The following is an 18,771-nucleotide window of genomic DNA, read 5'->3' on the forward strand; positions in this document are numbered from 1 at the left end:
TTAGCTAAGCTTTGAGGGTGCAGGCCAGAAATACAGGTGCACTACTCTCAGTTTTATTTCCTTTCCTTAATGATACGCTCTCCACTCAAGAATTTCTATCTTGAGTCTTCAAACTGTGGATGTAAAAAATGCCTTCATGTGGGTTTACATTCTTGATTGACCTAAACTGGTATTTTCTAAGAACATCTTTGTTTCCTAGTTACAATATATTCTTGTAGAAAAAAAATGACCACTACACACATCTGAAAAGTAATTAATAAAATCTTTCTACAACCTTTAAAGGTTTTGCCATGGTTTTGCTAGAGAAGCCTCTACATTTACCTTTTGCTGATCAAGCTGCTTTGCCAGTGCTTTACTATTCGCAGGCTGCTCCTCCTGAATCTTTCGCTGTGTCTCTTCTGCTTGTTTAATCCAGTCATCAAGTTCCAAGTAAGTCTCTCTATAATATTTTAAAGATTTGCTGATACCGTCCAAGTCTCGTAACCTAAGACAAATAGAATGCAAAAGAAATCAGTGGGAAGGATGTATACAAAACAAGGAGGAACACAGTGAAAATGAACTGCTGTACTTGCAGTTCCTATGGATGTACACTGTCTCTCCCTCAGATACTAATTAGTCCCTAGTTACAGCATAAAGGCTAGCAAGAGCCTGGGATTTGTACAGATGAGGCATACTACTTTCTATACCTCCCCCTATCCTCTATGCTGGTGCTTACCAATCTTTTTGAGGCAGAGACCCCATGATCATGGCTGTAAGACCCTGGGTGAGGCTTATGGGGTGGCCCTGTCAATAACACAGTCGGACAAGATTGTAAACATGAAATAAGTGCTTTTATTAACTTACATCTGAGGCTTGTTCCTTCACAGGCCTAGAACAAAAGTAAAGTCTCTTATCTTCAGAGGAGGAAAAGAGTTTGCATGGGCCTACGGCCTACAGGGCCCAAAACAGTTTATGGCCTGTGACAGCCACGCCACAACACAAGTTGAAGTTTCTCTCTTTGTATGTCCAGGTCTGGCTCCAGCCAGACCTCAGAACAAGGCTCACCGTTCTTCAAATAAAAAATTGGCTTACCTCAGCCAGATCACAGCAGCTAGAAGTGCTCAGTAAAGGCATGTGCTGGGGCTTCAGTTCTTCCTTCCCTGGGCCTCCTTAACCTCAGCCTGGCCTTGTCTTTTAAACTCCCAGGTACTGACTCCGCCCCTCCTGGCTCACTTCCTCCTGGGGCAGAATCAGTGCTCTTAAGGTGGCCCAGGCTAGTTAGAGAGGCTTTTGTTAAGGGTGAGGGGAGAGTGTTCTATAAACCCTGTCACAGTGGCCAAATAAAATTATGCAACACCCCTCCCTCCCCCACCCCTCCAGAAGTGCAGAGTACTAATTCTCCAATGGAGACCTAGCTAGGTCGACACCCCAATTGTGGGTTTTGTGACTCCATTTGGGTGGTTTGAGAAGCTCTGCTCTATGCTGTTCTTTGCTTTTTATTATTATTGGCACCTCTTAATCATGTATTTTAACATGGAGTGGCCTAATGGTTAGTGTAGCAGGCATTGATCCTGGCAACCTGAGTTCAATTCCCACTGCAGCTCCTTGTGACTTTGGGCAAGTCACTTAACCCTCCATTGCCCTGGGTACAAAAACATAGGTTGTGAGCCCTCTAGGGACAAAGAAATTACCTGCATATAATGTGTACAGCGCAGTGTAGGTCTAGTAGCGCTATAGAAATGATTACTAGTAGTAGTATTTCTGTATTATAGTCCAATCTCTCATACTCAGTCTTTTAGATTACTGTAATGTCATTTATCAAGGATGTTCAAAGCAAGTATTGAAAGTGTCAATCTATCCAAAATACTGATTTACACTTAATTTTTTTTCTTGGAAGAAATTTGATAGCATATCACCTTTTATTTAAAAGTCTACTGGCTCCCCGTTCAGGCGAGGGTCTTTTTAAAATTCTGTTTGTTTTATAAGGTGATTTTTGGTTCTGCTTCATTACACCTATTAAATCATTTTGCATTTTTGGTGTCCAGTATAAATTTGTTTACTTATCTGTCTTTAAAAAATAAGAAGAGATTAAAGCTAGTTGATACTTTACTTTCATTCCAAGCAGCAAAGCTAAATAAAGATGTATTGACCTACTACTACTACTACTACTTAGCATTTCTATAGCGCTGCCAGGGTTACGCAGCGCTGTACAAGTTTAAACACGGGGAGGGACAGTCCCTGCTCAAGAGAGACCTTGTTATTATCTGCCGTTGATTACATGCATTTTGGAAATCAGCTTAAAACATACTTATTTTTAAGCAATACTTATTTATTTATTTATCACATTTGTATCCCACCTTTTTTCCACTGATAGCAGGCTCAAAGTGGCTTACAAAAATATTGCAGTAAGTTACAATGCAAGAAGTACAATTTTTCAAATTTAGCAGTTAAACAGCGATACATTCTGAATTCTAGATGATAATATCCCCGGAGAGGTTTGGGCCAATTTATGTAATCTGATTACAATTCTTATGTTCATTTTTATTTTATGAATTTTTACGATCATTGTTTAGATTTGATTTTGTAAATTGATGTATTATATTCATTAGGGAATATAGTTTGTATTATTGTACTTTGGATACTGTACTTCCAGCTGCTTGATATTGTAATCCACATAGAACCATGAGGTCAAATGTGGAATATAAACCTTTGATCTTAGGTACGTCATTTAACTCTCCATTGCCTCAGGTAGACTCAGATTGTGAGCACTCCAGGGATAGGAAAATACCTACTGTACCTAAATGTACCGTGCTTTGAGCTATTGCTGAGAAAGGCTGAGTTAAATCAAAAAATCCCTTCTGCAAATCCAACATCAATACCTGACAAATGTCAGCATAAAAGATACTAAGAGGTGGAACATACTGCAAAGAATGCCAGCACCAACCTGCTGTCGATCTGCGAATGAACATTCTGCCACCTGTCCGCCAGCTGATCCGCTTTCTCCCTATGCCAGTCGAAGTCCAGATCCCGCTCCTTGTGCACCTTAAACATTTGATCACTGATGGTTTTTGCTTTTTGTAACTCATCTTCCAGGACATGAAACACCTCTCTTTTCTCATCCACTTCCAGTCTCCATTGCTGAAGAAAACAGTTGTACATGCAACAAAATACCAAAACTAATAAGTTTTGTGTGGTCATTTACAGCATCTGTATAATTAACAGCTTCTTCACTGCTGCTGCAACTGAACTGTAGACCACCCAAATTCTGTCCTAATGAAGTATAAATACCTAATATATATTATCCTTTAAATAACCCAATGAGAACTGCAATTCTATCATTTTAAAATCTACATATGGCGTGCTCTGCGCTAAACATAATGGGTGCTGACAGGGTTCACAAGCCCTATAAAAAAAATAGAAAATTCAGCCATTCTACACCAGCGGTAAAATGGCCTTAGCACACAGGAAAGACCTGTTAAAGAGCGTACTAATGCCACTTTTTATTGCTTTTTGGTAAAAATTGTTATCATCAGCAACACCATTAAATATTGATCCCTGTATCTTCATTGAATTTAAGCCTATTAGCTATATTATTTACCTGACAGACAGAAATCATACTGGACCACTTGAATCTCTCAATCTGCACGTACCTTACTTTATAAATGTGTGAAATTATTTGAACAAACATATCCAGCCTCTTTCATACCTTTAATGTTCCAACAAGGGTATCGATGGCATTTTTGTCAGCAGTTACTGCATCTTCTTCACACAGTTTGGTTTCATAAAGCTTTACTAGCAATTCTGCTGCTTGGGTATTTTTCAGCAACAAATTTATAGTCTTTAATCTGAAACAAAACCATTTATTGTGAAATAACTATTATGTATCAATCTGAAAAGGTTGTTGCTGGATCTATGTTATAGAAAAATTAATTCCCTATTTATTTCTAAACCATACTAGCAATAATAAACACACCAATTCATGTCAAGCTCCACAAATATGAAGACTTGTTTGTTTTAAGGAGAAAGAGACCTCAGAAACTCTTAGGATAAATATCCTAGGGTACAACCGTCTCAGTTGATTAGATTATAATTAGATTGTAATTCCAGCACGGATTGTCTCTTCATGTTCAAGTGTACAGCACTGCGTAACATCTAGTAGTCCTACAGAAATGATAAGTAGTAGTAGTTGGAACCATAAAATCCTGTATCATAAAACAGAAAATACTATCATACACTATAGGATACGCTTACTAAGCTGAATTAAAGCAGTTAGTATGGGTTTTGCCATGCATTAGAGCTTAGCACAAGCCCACACTAACCTCTAACATACAACAGCCAACATGGCAAATATCTACGCTACCTGCTTAATGCAGCTTAGTGGGCGTGACAGAAGTGAAGCAGAGGCATGGCCATCTATGACATCTTGCACAGAGGTTGGTACTGCATGTCAGCTGTCACAACTGCTTATAGTGTGGCTGCACTACTGCCAGCTCAAGAAGAGGCGGTAAGTGTAGTGGTACTACCAGGAGAACAGTAGCATGGCCATGGCCCTTTCTTTTTAGTCGCATAACCACCCCACCCCCCCAACACCATCCAATCCTCCCTCTGACATCCAAATCCCCACCCTGCGACTCCTCTAATGTCCGTCCCCAACCTACTCCCTCCCCCAACTTCCCAACCTCACCCCTCAATCACATTCCCTGACCCACCCTCAACGGCACACCCCAATGATCCCCTATTCCTACCCCAACTGACCAGCAAAACTCAACTGGCCCTACCCAATGCTTTTTTTCGTACGAAAAAGGTACCAATACTCATACAGAGCAACCTTAGGGGTGGGGTCATCATGACCCCGCCCCTACAGTAGCCACACCCCTTTTACCAGTCACAGCGCATATAAAAAGGCATCAAGCTGTTAGGCAGATGAGATTCTTCTATTATGACAGTGCACTGCTAATGATAAAACTAGCTATCACGTACTTCTCTAAATAGATGGAAGACAAGGAGTAGACTTGATTCATATTCTGGACAACTGCATTGAGCTCTGAGCGCAGCGTGGGCACGGAGGGGGCAGCAGCAGCCTGGCTGAAGAACTCTTCACACTTCTTTGTGGTCTCTCCCAGATCTTCCTTGAGGCGATCCAGCTCTTTCTTTAGTTTCTGTGAAGCAGAAAGGACGGGGCTTTCTTTTAATTTCTTCAGTGCAATATTCCTTAGGTTCTCAAGAAATGATAGCACTGACTAACCAATCATAGCATTGCTTTTCTTTCTGCCCCTAATTATGGGAAGAATTCTGAAAAAGCAAGAGGCACATATTGACACAAAAATAGGAAAAATTAACCCCTGGCAGTACCTTTATCTTACTAGCTTAAGAATAAATTATTTAGGGGCCCTTTTACTAAGGTGCATTATGTTTTGGCCTTAATGCGGTTTAATGCAGAATTTTTAAGTGCAGCATGCCCAGAATTTATGCTGCATCAAGAAGGGGTGATCCCAATATTTTTATGTTTCAACAATTTTTATTGATGATTCAACAGGATAAACAACCAAAAAGCTCAATTTACAATAAAGTGAGAACAACAACATCTAAATAAGAGCAAGGTAATAATCTCAACATCAAATTCTGAACAATTTTCTCCACACTCATTCCAATCCCATAACCCCCCCCCCCCCCCCCCCCCCCGCCTTTTTGTTTTGGCCAAGATTTAGGATTTTACCATTTTATTGATGGTGATATTTTTAATCAAACATTCTGAATGACATATCCTAGAAAGTTGAAAGCTACTATTATTCAGCTTCCAGATTATTGTGCAAATCCTCATCAAATTTCCTCTGCCCCCCCCTTTATACCTCCCTTTTTTTTTCAGTGAGCCTGAGTTATCCCTCTGTTCTCCATAGACAGTAGTACTTTTTTCTCTATCTCCTTGGTACCTGCTGTCATCAAGTTGTTATCTATAGTCCCCTAACCTCCCTCCCTTTTTGACTCTGTATTATCCGAACTCGCAGAACGCCCCAGCCGCCCCAAGCCTTATAATAGCGGCCCCTCTAAGCTCTCCCCCCCCTCTGCCATATCCTCTAGTCTCCTCCCCTTCTTCAAGCCAATATTTTTTAAATTGCAGGTTGTGCGTTAATGTTCCCATTAGCACATGGTACCTGCTGAGAGTTAACATTGGACTACTTACCACCTCTTATTTAGGAGGTGCTAAGTGCTCCTAAATTAGACAATTGGCATGCGGTAAGTGTAACACACTAGCTGGCTAACACTTCCAGGCTGTCACGTCTGTGGCCGTGACCACCCTCATACTTGCCCTGTTTCTGGGAGTCAGTGGCTGTTCTGGCTTCTGCTTGTCTCTGTGTCTGTCTCTGTCTTAGTTTCTCTCTGGCTCTGTGTGCTGATTGCCTTACTGGACCTCACCTGTGTGGGCTATGCCTCTTCCAAGATGGCTGACGCCTCCTCTATGCCAGTATCCAAGATGGCTCCTGCTTGTCCTTCCTGTGGGCTCACTTCCTCTGTGTGTCAAGCCTCTGTTTGGAGGCAAGGAACTTCCTGCTTTTGTCCTGCTGGTGGTGACTCATCAGTGAGTTCCTTTATAAGGAAGGCCTGTGCTTGCAGTCAGTGCCTTCGCATGGTGTCATTGTCTGGTGTCATGCCCAGAGGCCGACAGGTTAGTGAGTGTGTTGCTGCGCTGCTTCTAAGCCTGTCTTCTGTGTGGGCTTCTTGCCCTTCTGTGTGGGCTTGCCCTTCTGTTTAGTACCTGTGGGCTGCTTGCCCCTCTGTGTGGGCTTGCCCTTCTGTTTAGTACCTGTGGGCTGCTTGCCCTTCTGTGTGGGCTAATGCCCTTCGGTTCCCAGTACCTGTGGGCTGCCTGCCCTTCTGTGTGGGCTAGTGCCCTTCGGTTCCCAGTACCTGTGGGCTGCTAGCCTTCTGCCTTTAGTCTGTGTTTAGAGCCTGCTGTTCAGCCCTGGTTTCCCCGTCTGTGTTTGCAGCCTGCCCTACTCCCTGCTTGTATATTCTGTGTGCACATCCTGAACCTTGTATATCCTGTGTGCACATCCTGGCTGCTAGCCTTCTGCCTTTAGTCTGTGTTTGGAGCCTGCTGTTCAGCCCTGGTTTCCCCGTCTGTGTTTGCAGCCTGACCTACTCCCTGCTTGTATATCCTGTGTGCACATCCTGGTTGCTAGTCCTTCTGCCTTCGCTGTGGAGGTAGCCTCTGCAGCTCAGTCCGGGTTTCCCCATCTGTGTTTGCAGCCTGCCCTACTCCCTGCTTGTATATTCTGTGTGCACATCCTGAACCTTGTATATCCTGTGTGTACATCCTGGTCCCTGCTTGTTCATCCTGAGTCCTGGTTTTGGCAAGCTAGTGTTATCCGGTTTTCCGCTCTGCCTAGCTACCTTCTGTCCCGTGTGTCTACCTTGTACCTTGTTTGTATATCCTGTGTGCTTATCCGGATCCCTGCTTATGTATCCTGATTCCTATATCTGTCTAGCTAGCGTGTATCTTCTGGGGGATTTATCCTGTTACCTGCCTCGACCTAGCTAGTGGGTTTGCCCTGTGGGTATTCCCTGTCTCCCCTTCTTCCTTGCTTGCATGTCTGCCCTAGTCCCTGCTCCTGATAAGCTTCTGTCTGTCTAGTCTGTCTGGTGTGACTGGCTCAGCGGCTGCGTGCAGCGCTTAGTGCAGTCTAGTATTGTTCCCTCGTGTTTCCTAGACCCGAGGTGGGTCCTCTGGATCTTCAGTTCCGGCCTTGCCCTACAAGTCCTGTTGGCTGCCCACACGCTAGAGCTCAACTCTAGCGGAAAGGTGGCTAAGTACAGGTGAAGCGGTTCCTGTTCTGCCGGTTCAGTTGCCTACTTCCAGTCCAGAGTTCCGGTCTGGTCCTTCTGGACGTCCAGTTCCAAGACGGTCTTGCCTGCCTCTGCAGGGGCCCAAGGGCTCACGATTCCAATGCTGCCTTGAGGACCTGACAGCATGCCAAGGCCCTCGAGAACGCGACACAGGCCCACTCTCTGTCCATGCCACCCCCTGAGAGAAAGTATTAAGAAGATTCTATATATGGCGCCAAAAAAAACCCAAATCGGCACTGACTAAGCATATTCTATAATCTGCATCTAGATTTAGGCATGGTATATAGAATACGCTCAGTTGATATATCATTGCCTAAAACTACACGCATTGGGCCATATTCTATAACTACGCGAGTAAATTTCGGAACACCCATTTCCCTGCCTATAACCATGCCCCTATTTGCCTGCATGCGTTAGAAGTTTGGCGCACATCATTACAGAATACGCTTAGCGAGTTCTGCGTGTAAATTCTAATTAGTGCCAATTAGTGCTCATTATTGTTAAGTGCTGTTATCAACAACACTCATTAGTTTGTAAACTTACATGCACTGTTTTAGAATTTGCTTGTATTTTGCACGGATCTCTAGGGGCATTATACAGAATTTGGGGGTAAGTTTTAACGCACTGTAGTGAAATGGCCCCTTAGTTATGCATCCTGTGATCTCTGTTTTACAAAATTCATCTGTCACATAAATAGACAAATACCTAGAGATATTCAATCTGCAGCTGTTTTCTCCACAAGAGATTTAACCCTGTGCATAGATTTTGCACCATTCTGAGTTTTATTATGATCTATTCATTTTTAGCATAACATTCTTTTATTTCTTGTTTCTGCATTTACCCTGTACTTCCCTCAAGGGGGCAGTCATCAATTTCCAGTTTGCACACAGCTTGTACAACTCTGTGATAAAAGAATGTATCTGATGAGAGTTCTATGGTACAGTCTTGAACAGAACGCTGAGCAATTGATGTTACAAAAGCCCTAAGCAACAGAAAAGGAAGGCACGATGTCTGCTGCAAGGTCCACAGAAGAGAATCAGAGAGCTGAATGACCAAAAAAAGTTATCATAAAAATAGAAATGAGAGTTAACATTCAGCTTAGATCTCCTGTGTTTCTATATTCCTCTTGCATACAAGCAGGCATTTAGGCACACCCGCTTACACTATGTCAATAGCAAACATTTGATAGAGGTCTATAAAATAATGAGTGGAATGAAACAGGTAGACATGAATAACTTGTTTACTCATTCCAAAAATACTAGGACTAGGGGACACCCTATGAAACCACAAAGTAGTAAATTTAAAACAAACAAATCGGAGAAAATTTTTCTTCACTCAACGTGTAACTAAACTCTGGAATTCGTTGCCAGAGAATGAAGCAAAAGCAGTTAGCTTAGCGGGGTTTAAAAAAAGGTTTGGATAACTTCCTAAAAGAAAAGTCCATAAGCCACTATTAAAATGGACTTGGGGAAAATCCACTGCTTATTTCAAGGATAAGCAGCATAAAATGTATTGTGCTGTTCTGGGATCTTGCCAGGTACTTGTAACCTGGATTGGCCACTGTTGGAAACAGAATACTGGGACTGATGGACCTTCAGTCTGTCCTAATATAGCAACACAGTGAAAATGGGAACCACATGATTCTTTAATATACTCAATGACTGATTACAAGGGAAAACCAGACACAGCTATATGCCTGCTTCAGGGGTGTAAGCTCTAAAAACACATATAAGAACAAACTTAATAATGGTTTGCTCTATTTGTGGAGGTTTTATCCTTCTCTTCTTTTATTATGTACTTAACATAAACGAGCACACTTAAAAGCTGCACTTTAGTGCATAACTTACAGTGGTCTGAATGTACCTGTAACAATCACACAGGTAAGTGTTACTATTTCTATACTTTACATGCACAATTGACGCCTAACTTTGAGTGAACTGTTCTAGAATGAGGAGATAGTGTCACTGAATATATGAATAAAGGAAAGTACCAGTGGGTTGCTTAGTCTGCCGGTGGGCCAATACTGCTGAATATCAGGACGAAAACAAATGAGTTTTCAGAATAAGAAAACCTTTGTTACGAGGCATGGGACCTTGTCAGAGATTTCTTGCCAATGTTTAATAAAAGGTTTGGGCCTTTTTTCAAGCCAAGTAAAATAAGTGTGAATTAATTCACAGGGGGAATAAAACATCTTAACAAATCAGGCTCAAAGCCTGGGAAGATACAATATTTGTTTTAAATCAACACACAACTTAATTTCTAACATTTTAAGGACCTGAGTTAAGAATCAAGCTAATATAGGGACAAACGGATGCGAAATATCCATGAATTCACTTACTTGCAGAGTGTTGACATAGCAGTCAATCCCTTTTATCATTTATTTATTTGGATTTATTTACTGCCTTTTTGAAGGAAGCCACTCAAGGCATTGTACAGTAAGAATAATCAAACATGAGCAACAGACAATTACAGCAGTAAAAATATTCAACAAACAATACCAAGTATGGCACAGCATACTACTTACAATGTCAACACAATACGTAATAGAACATTGTAATTGACAGTGTAGGGTATAAGCAAAAATGGAACATGTAGCTACACAAGAGAGTAAGAGGAGTTAGAAAATAAAGGTGAATAATTTAAAGAAAGGTGCACATGAAGTCAGAGAGATGGTTAAATATTATCTCAGCTAGGGTAGCAGTGGATAAACATGTCCGTGCAGCCTGTTTCACTCCGTGTGTGTGTGAGCGACTCTGACAAGCTAGTTACTTCTTCCATTAAAGGCCTGGTCGAACAGCCAAGCTTTCACCTGCTTCCTATAGTTATAAAAAGGGAAATATTAAGGTAAAATCTTCCACCAAAAGTATTGGAGTTTTTCTCTAAAGGTGCTAAATTTAAGGAACAAGGAAAAGCCCACAAATCTTTACTTGCATGATCTTTCCAGAGAAATTCATTTCCCTTCCAGGATAATACATAAAATGAAACCCTTAGTAACAAGATGTGCTGTTTCAAAGTGGTATCAACACACCTGTTTTCTATTGGTCTTGACCTTAAATCTGGTATATATTTCTACTACTTTTCACAGTCTTTCCCTTTGTTTTTACTCCAAAAGATCCTCATTGTACATAAATGAACTGAAATGCTTCTGAAACACCTTGACAACAGAGGAAATAAAACCAGAGCCCACCTCTTGTTCTGCAATGTTGAAGACGCTCTCATGCAGGTCATCCCTCTCCACAGGGGTTCTGATCTGCTTTATCAAACGCTCCTCACAGTTCTCCAGGCGCAGCAGAATGTTTCGCACTTCGGAGATGTACAGATTGAAAACGGATTCCTCTTGCTCCTCTGTTGACGTGAACCAAAGGTGCCTTTTTAACTCTCAACAGATATCTATTTCGCGTTTTTCTACATCATCTATTTTAGGCAGGCACATAGGGGATATTCAACACTTAATCGCATAAGTTATCTGGACTAATAGGACCGCATAATACACAGTCCTGTCTTTATCTGGTTTAACTTATGCAGTTATATGCTAAATATCACACATAATCAGATAAGTGATAGCCAGCCACACACAGTTGGATATTCAATGCCAGTGCCGGGACATAATGCTGGTGGCGGCCAAAAAAAATGTTGACTGCCACAGGCTGAATATTCATCCTTAGATTGTAATCCCTCTTGGGCTGGGAAATCCAAATATCTACCATACCAGTATGTAACTCATCTGCAGCCTGTAATCAAATCCACCCAGTAGTGCTGAATAATTCTGTAAAGGCCTAACGGGAGCTAAGCACAGACTACGGTGTCAATGTACCCCCACTATCTCTCAGGTCACATTCCAGAGAACATCACTAGACCTGAGTACCAGAAGGAATTCTGCAAGTACAGAATCCAGTGGCAAATTTGTTTTGCATGGCGGAGGCCAGGAATATCACGTGTTCTCAGCTGTAAAGATAAAGGGGAAGATACTATATATGGCGTCTAAAAAATAATCAGTGCAGAAATCAGTGCCGACTAAGCATATTCTGTAAACAGTACCTACAGAGAGGTGCAATATATATAATATTCTTAGTTGGCATCCTAGCGCCTAAAACTACGCACCTCTATTTACACAAATGAAAACATGGCATAAATCCTGGCATATAGATTTAGGTGCTCTGTGCCACATTCTATAACTATGTGCGTAAATTTCAGAACACCCTCGAAACACCCATTTCCCTGCCCATAATCACGCCCCTTTTTGACTGCATGTGTTACAGAATGCGTTTAGCGAGTTGTGCACATAAATTCTAATTAGTGCCAATTAGTGCTCATTGTTGCTTGTTAAGAGCTGTTATCAATGCTGATTAGCTTGCTAAGCCAACTAATTTATGCACGTTGTTATAGAATACACTTGGATTTCGGCGCAGATCTCTAGGAGCACTATATAGAATCTGGGGGAAAGTGCCAGGCCACAACTGGAAAAAAAACCGCATCTGCCCTCCTGAGCTGTGTTTAAAAAATGATTCCTTCCTGTACATATTTATCTCTAGGGGTGTAGTGAGGGCAGGAGAAATTCCCAGTTACTCTTGCCAGGCAGCTAGCTCTTCCGAAATGGTGCTGCCTGAGCCCCTAGCAGTAGTTTCATGTCAATATCACTAGGGGTCAGGTCTTTATCTGGCATTCTGTCCCCTAACACTAGTTCCAAGAGACTACTACAAGGGGCTCAGATGGAAGAAAAAATTACCAGGTGGGAGCGACTGTCAAAGACAACAGGCGCATCAAGGATGTAGCCAGCAGCCCATTTTTTTTTGGGGGGGGGGGGCTTCAGGGTAGCCTGGGGGGACACCCATTTTCTCCGCTCTCCCCCCCCCCCAACATCAATTAAAAATTTTACCTTTTGTGGCCTGCACTTCTCCCAGTGCAAAGAAGTCAACTTTATTGACGCTGACACTCCTCGTGCATGCTCAGTTCATGTGTGCAAACTGAGCATTCGTGAGGAGTGCCAGTGTTGATGGATGGAAAGCAGGCCGCCAACTTTCTCACACGGGGTGGGGGGGTCAGGCCATGGAGCTCTTCGGCTGGTGGGGGCTTGAGCATTCACACCTGCCATTCAGGTTACTGCACTTTGGGAGGGGGGGGCCCCACGCCCAAAGTGTAAGTGGGGTGCTATGCCACTGACGCATATATGGGGAGGTAGGCAGGATCTAGACCTTAACATTAGTTTAATTTTGGTAACATATTTTTAACATTACTTTGGAAATCTTCTTTTGGTAGCAGCACAAAGATCATGCTATTAGTAAAATGTTTGCAGGTATGAGCATGACAGATGCTTCCAGTCCTCTGGGTCTCATACTGTACAGTTAAGCTACAGATGAAGGAGAACTCCAAAGAACTAGATGTCTCTCTCTAGAGAATATGTGACTAATCTTAGATCTTACCTCTTTCTGCAGATTTAAGTAGCTCCTCGTAGCACTGCTTGCAGACGTTAACATCTCTTTCTAGCTGTCTTATGTCTGTGCCTGAGAAGATCTTAGACTCCTGGCTATCTTCCAGAAAGTCTTCAAAGCGGGACTTTAAGTTACTTAGGACCTGCTGATGTTCACCTGGCAGCATTGTCTTTATCTGAAACATAGGCATAGATAAAATGAAATCTGTGTTTGGGATGCAAAAAATAACTCAGTGGACAATCAACAATTTCCCCAATTAAGTCATTTTGGAAGCAACTTCCATTAGGCTGCCAAGTGACTGTCAAAGAGAAACCTTCCAGATACTTTACGACTGGTTCCAGGGTACATGGGAAGAACAGAACTGTATCTGCAGAATTCTGCATCCACCATTTCCACAGGCAAAGGAACGGTGGAAAAAGAGGCAAGCATTTACTTGAAAATTCAATTCTAGAGGCATAGATTATTCACCTCAACTAACTATGTCCCTGGCATGGCCTCTTTTTAATTTAGTTCATTAATCTAGTTCAAGGTATGCATGTTCTGCCCCAAATATTCATGGAGGCAGAGTGCTTGTTATTTATATCTGTCTTGTGCTCATTATGTGGGATAGAACTACAAAGTGATGTAATTGTAGTTCTCTTGTGATAGGCTCTTCCTGAGCGCCTGCCCCTGTTCCCTAGGCCATATGGAATTTTTGTCGGGGTACATGAGACAGAGACAATGGGACGGCTTGATATTTATACGGATGCTGTGTGTAGGCATTCCCAGAAGCAGTTTAGGGTCATGTTGCATGTTTGATATGGTCTTACCCTGATGCTTGCCTTGGAGGTGTAAATTTGTGCATTTGCATTTTCTCTGGGTGTTAATTTTAAAAAAGTACATAGAATCCTGTGTGGCCTTTATAAATAAACAGCATCAAAACCCTCTTATGAATCAACGATGTAGTGTTTGGACCAACCTCAGATATGTATCAATCCTCTTTCAAAGATCTCAATACCACATAATTGTCATCAGTCCATTTTATACAATTTTGTAGCTTCTGCAATTTTTCAGTCAGCAAAATCAGCAAGTGAAAAGTAAAAGTGCACTTATCTTAAAAAGCAACACTTGCCAAGTAATGCTAATACAGGGGGCTGCTAAGAAAAGTCTGTTTAGAAGTCTCTTGGATTGGCATTATTTAAGAAGTGTTTCTTTCCTGGCATCCCAGTTATTTGCTTCATGTGCCACATGAAGTTACCTAGCTACCCGAAGCAAATCTCCAGGAGTTTTGGTGAATTTTAGTGAAAGCAAGGGGGGTGGGGACATCCAGAAGCTATTAACCAACTCCCCATTAGAGGCAATGCAGCCTTTGACCCCTGTCTAGACAGTGACGTTTTTATATACTGGGACGGGGCAAGCTTTGTCCCTATACATTTTTTAAGGGAGGATGGCACATTAAAACCTTTTGAGGACCTTCATCCGCTCCTACCAACAGGCTGTGGGGAATCAATTTGCATACTTATAGTTGGTGAACTATATATGAACGTTGGATCAGGACAATCTTCGCCATCCTATTGGTAGTAAACTGGGGAAATTTTTCAATACAGACATGGATAACGATAGGTTGACTATTTCTGGACTACACAAATCTTACCAAGCTTTAGGTATCGTGAAGGTTTATGGATCTTCGCAGCAAACCTGGGACCAAGAAGTGAATCATCAGTTGAGATTGCATAATTTTTTTAAATTAATCAATGGAATCCCCTCAGTAGCTTATAGTGCCGATTTCTGGGACTGCCAAAATAGAATATTGCATAAAGCCTATTTTTCTCAAGCGAGAACATTTAAAGCCAAGTTAGTTGACTCCCCTACGTATGGGAAATATGGACATAACGAAGGCATGTTATTTCATGCTTTTTGGACTTGTCCTAAAATCCATTGCTTTTGGACTGTGCTTATTAGTTAACTGAATTCTTTGTTAGGGTCTCATATTCAAATTACTTTTGAGAAAGTGGTGCTGGACCATGGAGGATGTTTGGGAGTGAGAGGTAGGGGCCATAAGTTATTTGTAAGGCGAACCTAGTGGGTTAATGTATTCTTCAACAGTGGGTGCAATCAAATACTCCCTCATTTTAGCAATGGAGGAATCAGCTACATACTTTGATAATTTAGGAAGCTATGGAAGCAGATCTTACTTTAAGGCAGAAACATTGTTTTCTAGCTATTTGGAACACATATATCCAATCCTTGTCTCTGAGAATAAAGAGTTTAATCCAGAATAGATTACACTTATAATATTCAGTTTGGGATAATCAACATGGAGGGTGTGGGTCTATATTCCTTCAGGTTAGGAGTATTTCAGGATTTAGGTGGGTGTTGGGGGAAAGGGGGTAAGGTTAGGGGGTTATATGGAAGGGATATTGTTAGCTGAAGGGCTTGGATACATAAGGGTGGGAGGCTATAAGAAACAAGACCTTCCTTTTACTTTGGATGTGTTGCAACTTTTCTTATTTATTTCCCAGCCCTTTTGGTTATGTACATGGAACGGTAAGAATTTATTGTACTATATAATTTTTGTTTTAGGTGTTCTTTATATAAATAACTAGTAAAAAAGGCCCGTTTCTGACACAAATGAAACGGGCGCTAGCAAGGTTTTCCTCGGAGTGTGTATGTTTGGGAGAGTGTATGTGAGAGTGTCTGTTTGAGAGTCAGAGTGAAAGTGTGATTGTGTGAGAGAGAGCGTGAGTCTGGGTGTGAGTGTGTTTGTGAGAGAGTGTGTGTGTGAGAATGAGAGTGTGTGCAAGTGTGTATGTGAGACACAGTGTGAGTGAGAGTGTGTGTGTGTGGGCGAGAGAGAGAGTGTGTGTGAGACACAGAGTGTGTGAGTGACTGTGTGGCACATAGAGAGTGAATGTGATACAGTGTGAGACAGAGTGTGTGAGAGTGAGAGTCAGAAAGACATTGTATATGAGAGAGAGAGTGTGAGCCGTGCCCTCCCAATCCATGGCCATCTGTCCCCTGCCCCCTCCATTCATCCTTTTCCAGCAATTCCCCTCTGTCCCTGAGCCCTGCCCTCCCAATCCATGGCCATCCATGTTTGTCTGTCACCTGCCCCCTCCATTCATCGCTATCCTGCATTTCCCCTCTCTGCCTGAGGCCTGCTCTGCAATCCATATCCATCCATGCCCATCTGTCCCCTCCATTCATCCCTATCCAGCAATTCCCCTCTCCCTGAGTCCTGCCCTTCCAATCCATGCCCATCCATGCTCATCTGTCACCTGGCCCCTCCATTTTTCCCTATCCAGCATTTCCCCTCTCTGCCTGAGGCCTGCTCTGCAATCCATATCCATCCATGCCCATCTGTCCCCTCCATTCATCCCTATCCAGCAATTCCCCTCTCCCTGAGTCCTGCCCTTCCAATCCATGCCCATCCATGCTCCTCTGTCCCCTGCCCCCTCCATTCATCCATTTCCAGTAATTCCCCTCTCTCCCTGAGCCCTGCCCTCCCAATCCATGCCCATCCATGCTCCTCTGTCCCCTGCCGCCTCCATTCATCCTTTTCCAGCAAGTCCCCTCTCGCCCTTCCATGTCCCCCCCCCCCCCCTCGCATCCATGCTACGCTCTCTCCCATGTCCCAGCCTGGCCCGCCCTCTTCTCCCCCCCCCCCTTCGCATCCATGCCCCTCCCCCCTTCGCATCCATGCATCTTTTTTTTATTTTTTATTCTTTTTAACTTTACCTCCGTGGCGGTTCGTGCAGCGAAGCGTCAGGGAAGGAGGCGGCGCTCCCGACGTCTAGCTTTCCCTTCGCTGTGTTCCGCCTTGTTTTGAAGGCGGAACACAGCGAAGGGAAGGCTAGACGTCGGGAGCGCCGCCTCCTTCCCTGACGTTTCGCTTCCGGATTTGTTTGTTTTGTCGCGAGGGCGGGGCAGAGACGGCAGGCTGAACCCTTCAGCCTCAGCCTGGGAGTGACGTCAGATGGCTTCAAGGCTTCAAGGCTTCAGGGTTTGAAGCTTCCGGCTTCAAGTTTCCGGCTTCACAGAACGTTGGCTTCAGAACGTTCACGGTGCGTTTTATTATATTAGATAAAAAAGATTTCAACTATCAAGTGTTCCTTTTTAAAGATAAGTGCACTTTTACTTTTCACGTGCTAATTCTGCATAAAACAGACTGATGACGTGTGGTATTGGGATCTTTGAAAGAGGACTGAGATCGCTGATGGTCCAATAGCACTATATTGTTGGTTAGTAAAAGGGTTTTTGGATTTTGCCTTTCACATCTGTAAGAATCTTTGACTACCACAGTAATTTATTTGGCACTTACAAAATAATCTTAAAATAGGCACCTTTTTCAAATTTGTTTTAGGCACCCTTTTATATAATTCCCCTCTTTATCATTTATCAAGAGTTTTTTTCACAGATTAGTCACTTGCAGCTCCTTTCCTCACATTTAAGTAAAAATGCTGATCTCCTAGCATGGCTGCAAAAAAAACATGTCAGTATTCTACCTACCGAGGCTACGTTGCTAGCCCGAACTGTATCAATTTCATTCATCAGGTAATGCCAGGACACAACACTTTTCATGTTAATGTGGGATTCATGCCACCGGGCTAAGACGCTCTGAAATAGCTGTTCAATTCTGCAAAAGAAAAAGACACACTGAAAACGTTTCTACACATCACACAATGAGAGCAGCGCTGCGTGTTGTGCTGTAGAGAAAACCTAAGTTCAATTCCCAGGACCGGCTTCTGCCGCTCAGCAGAAGCATAGCCAGGTTTTATTGTCAAGGGGAGCAGACCTTTTGCAAAATAAGAATCAGTGTTAAGCATAGGTGCCATTTTATTCAAAATCCCGTTTAGGGGAGCTGCTGCTCCCCTTGCACCCCACCTACTACTACTACTACTATTTAGCATTTCTATAGCACTACAAGGCATACGCAGCGCTGCACAAACATAGAAGAAGGACAGTCCCTGCTCAAAGAGCTTACAATCTAATAGACAAAAAATAAAGTAAGCAACCTAGCTATGCCTCTGCCACTCAGGTCATTGGGACTGGGGCTGCTGCAGAGCTTTCAGTTCCTAGAGGGGAAGAAGGGAGAGTTCCCCAGCAATATTTAATGAACAGGCTCAGGGTACATGTGTACAGGCATAAGTGGCAACATTTCGAAACAACTGGGGGTGCCAAACACAATACAAATTATTCCTCCCTGGACAAAATGAAGAAGCTTGATCAATATTGGGGGTGCTCAGCACCCACTGGCACCCACAGAGCTGGATCTTATGTATATAGAGCTCCAAGGGGGATCTGGCATCTGTGGGTAAAATCTCATGTAACTGCAAGTTCAGGCACGTTACACTCCAGTCCGACTAGAGATCTGCTCTGACTGAGCCACAAAGCGTTAAAATGCTTGACCCACCACAAAACATATAAGAACACATAATTTCATTTGGCATTTTATACCACTGTTACCAACTCATCAAGGCAGTTTACATTGAAAATAAAATGCAAAAATAAAAAAAATGTATATACATACCGGTCGATG

General features: G+C 42.7%; 1 protein-coding gene across 1 annotated transcript in view; it reads right to left on the reverse strand.

Moving 5' to 3' along the window:
* The window catches only part of LOC115464807 (plectin-like), a 92,107-nt gene that overhangs the window by 30,930 nt on the left and 42,406 nt on the right, over window positions 1–18,771 (reverse strand). Inside the window, 7 exon segments of the mRNA XM_030195167.1 lie at window positions 322–484; window positions 2,924–3,117; window positions 3,686–3,824; window positions 4,960–5,138; window positions 11,012–11,169; window positions 13,245–13,428; window positions 17,742–17,868. Of these exon segments, the coding sequence (XP_030051027.1) occupies window positions 322–484; window positions 2,924–3,117; window positions 3,686–3,824; window positions 4,960–5,138; window positions 11,012–11,169; window positions 13,245–13,428; window positions 17,742–17,868 (1,144 nt within the window).

The sequence above is a fragment of the Microcaecilia unicolor genome, chromosome 3 (genome assembly GCF_901765095.1).
Source record: "Microcaecilia unicolor chromosome 3, aMicUni1.1, whole genome shotgun sequence".
NCBI classification, from domain to species: Eukaryota; Metazoa; Chordata; class Amphibia; order Gymnophiona; family Siphonopidae; genus Microcaecilia; species Microcaecilia unicolor.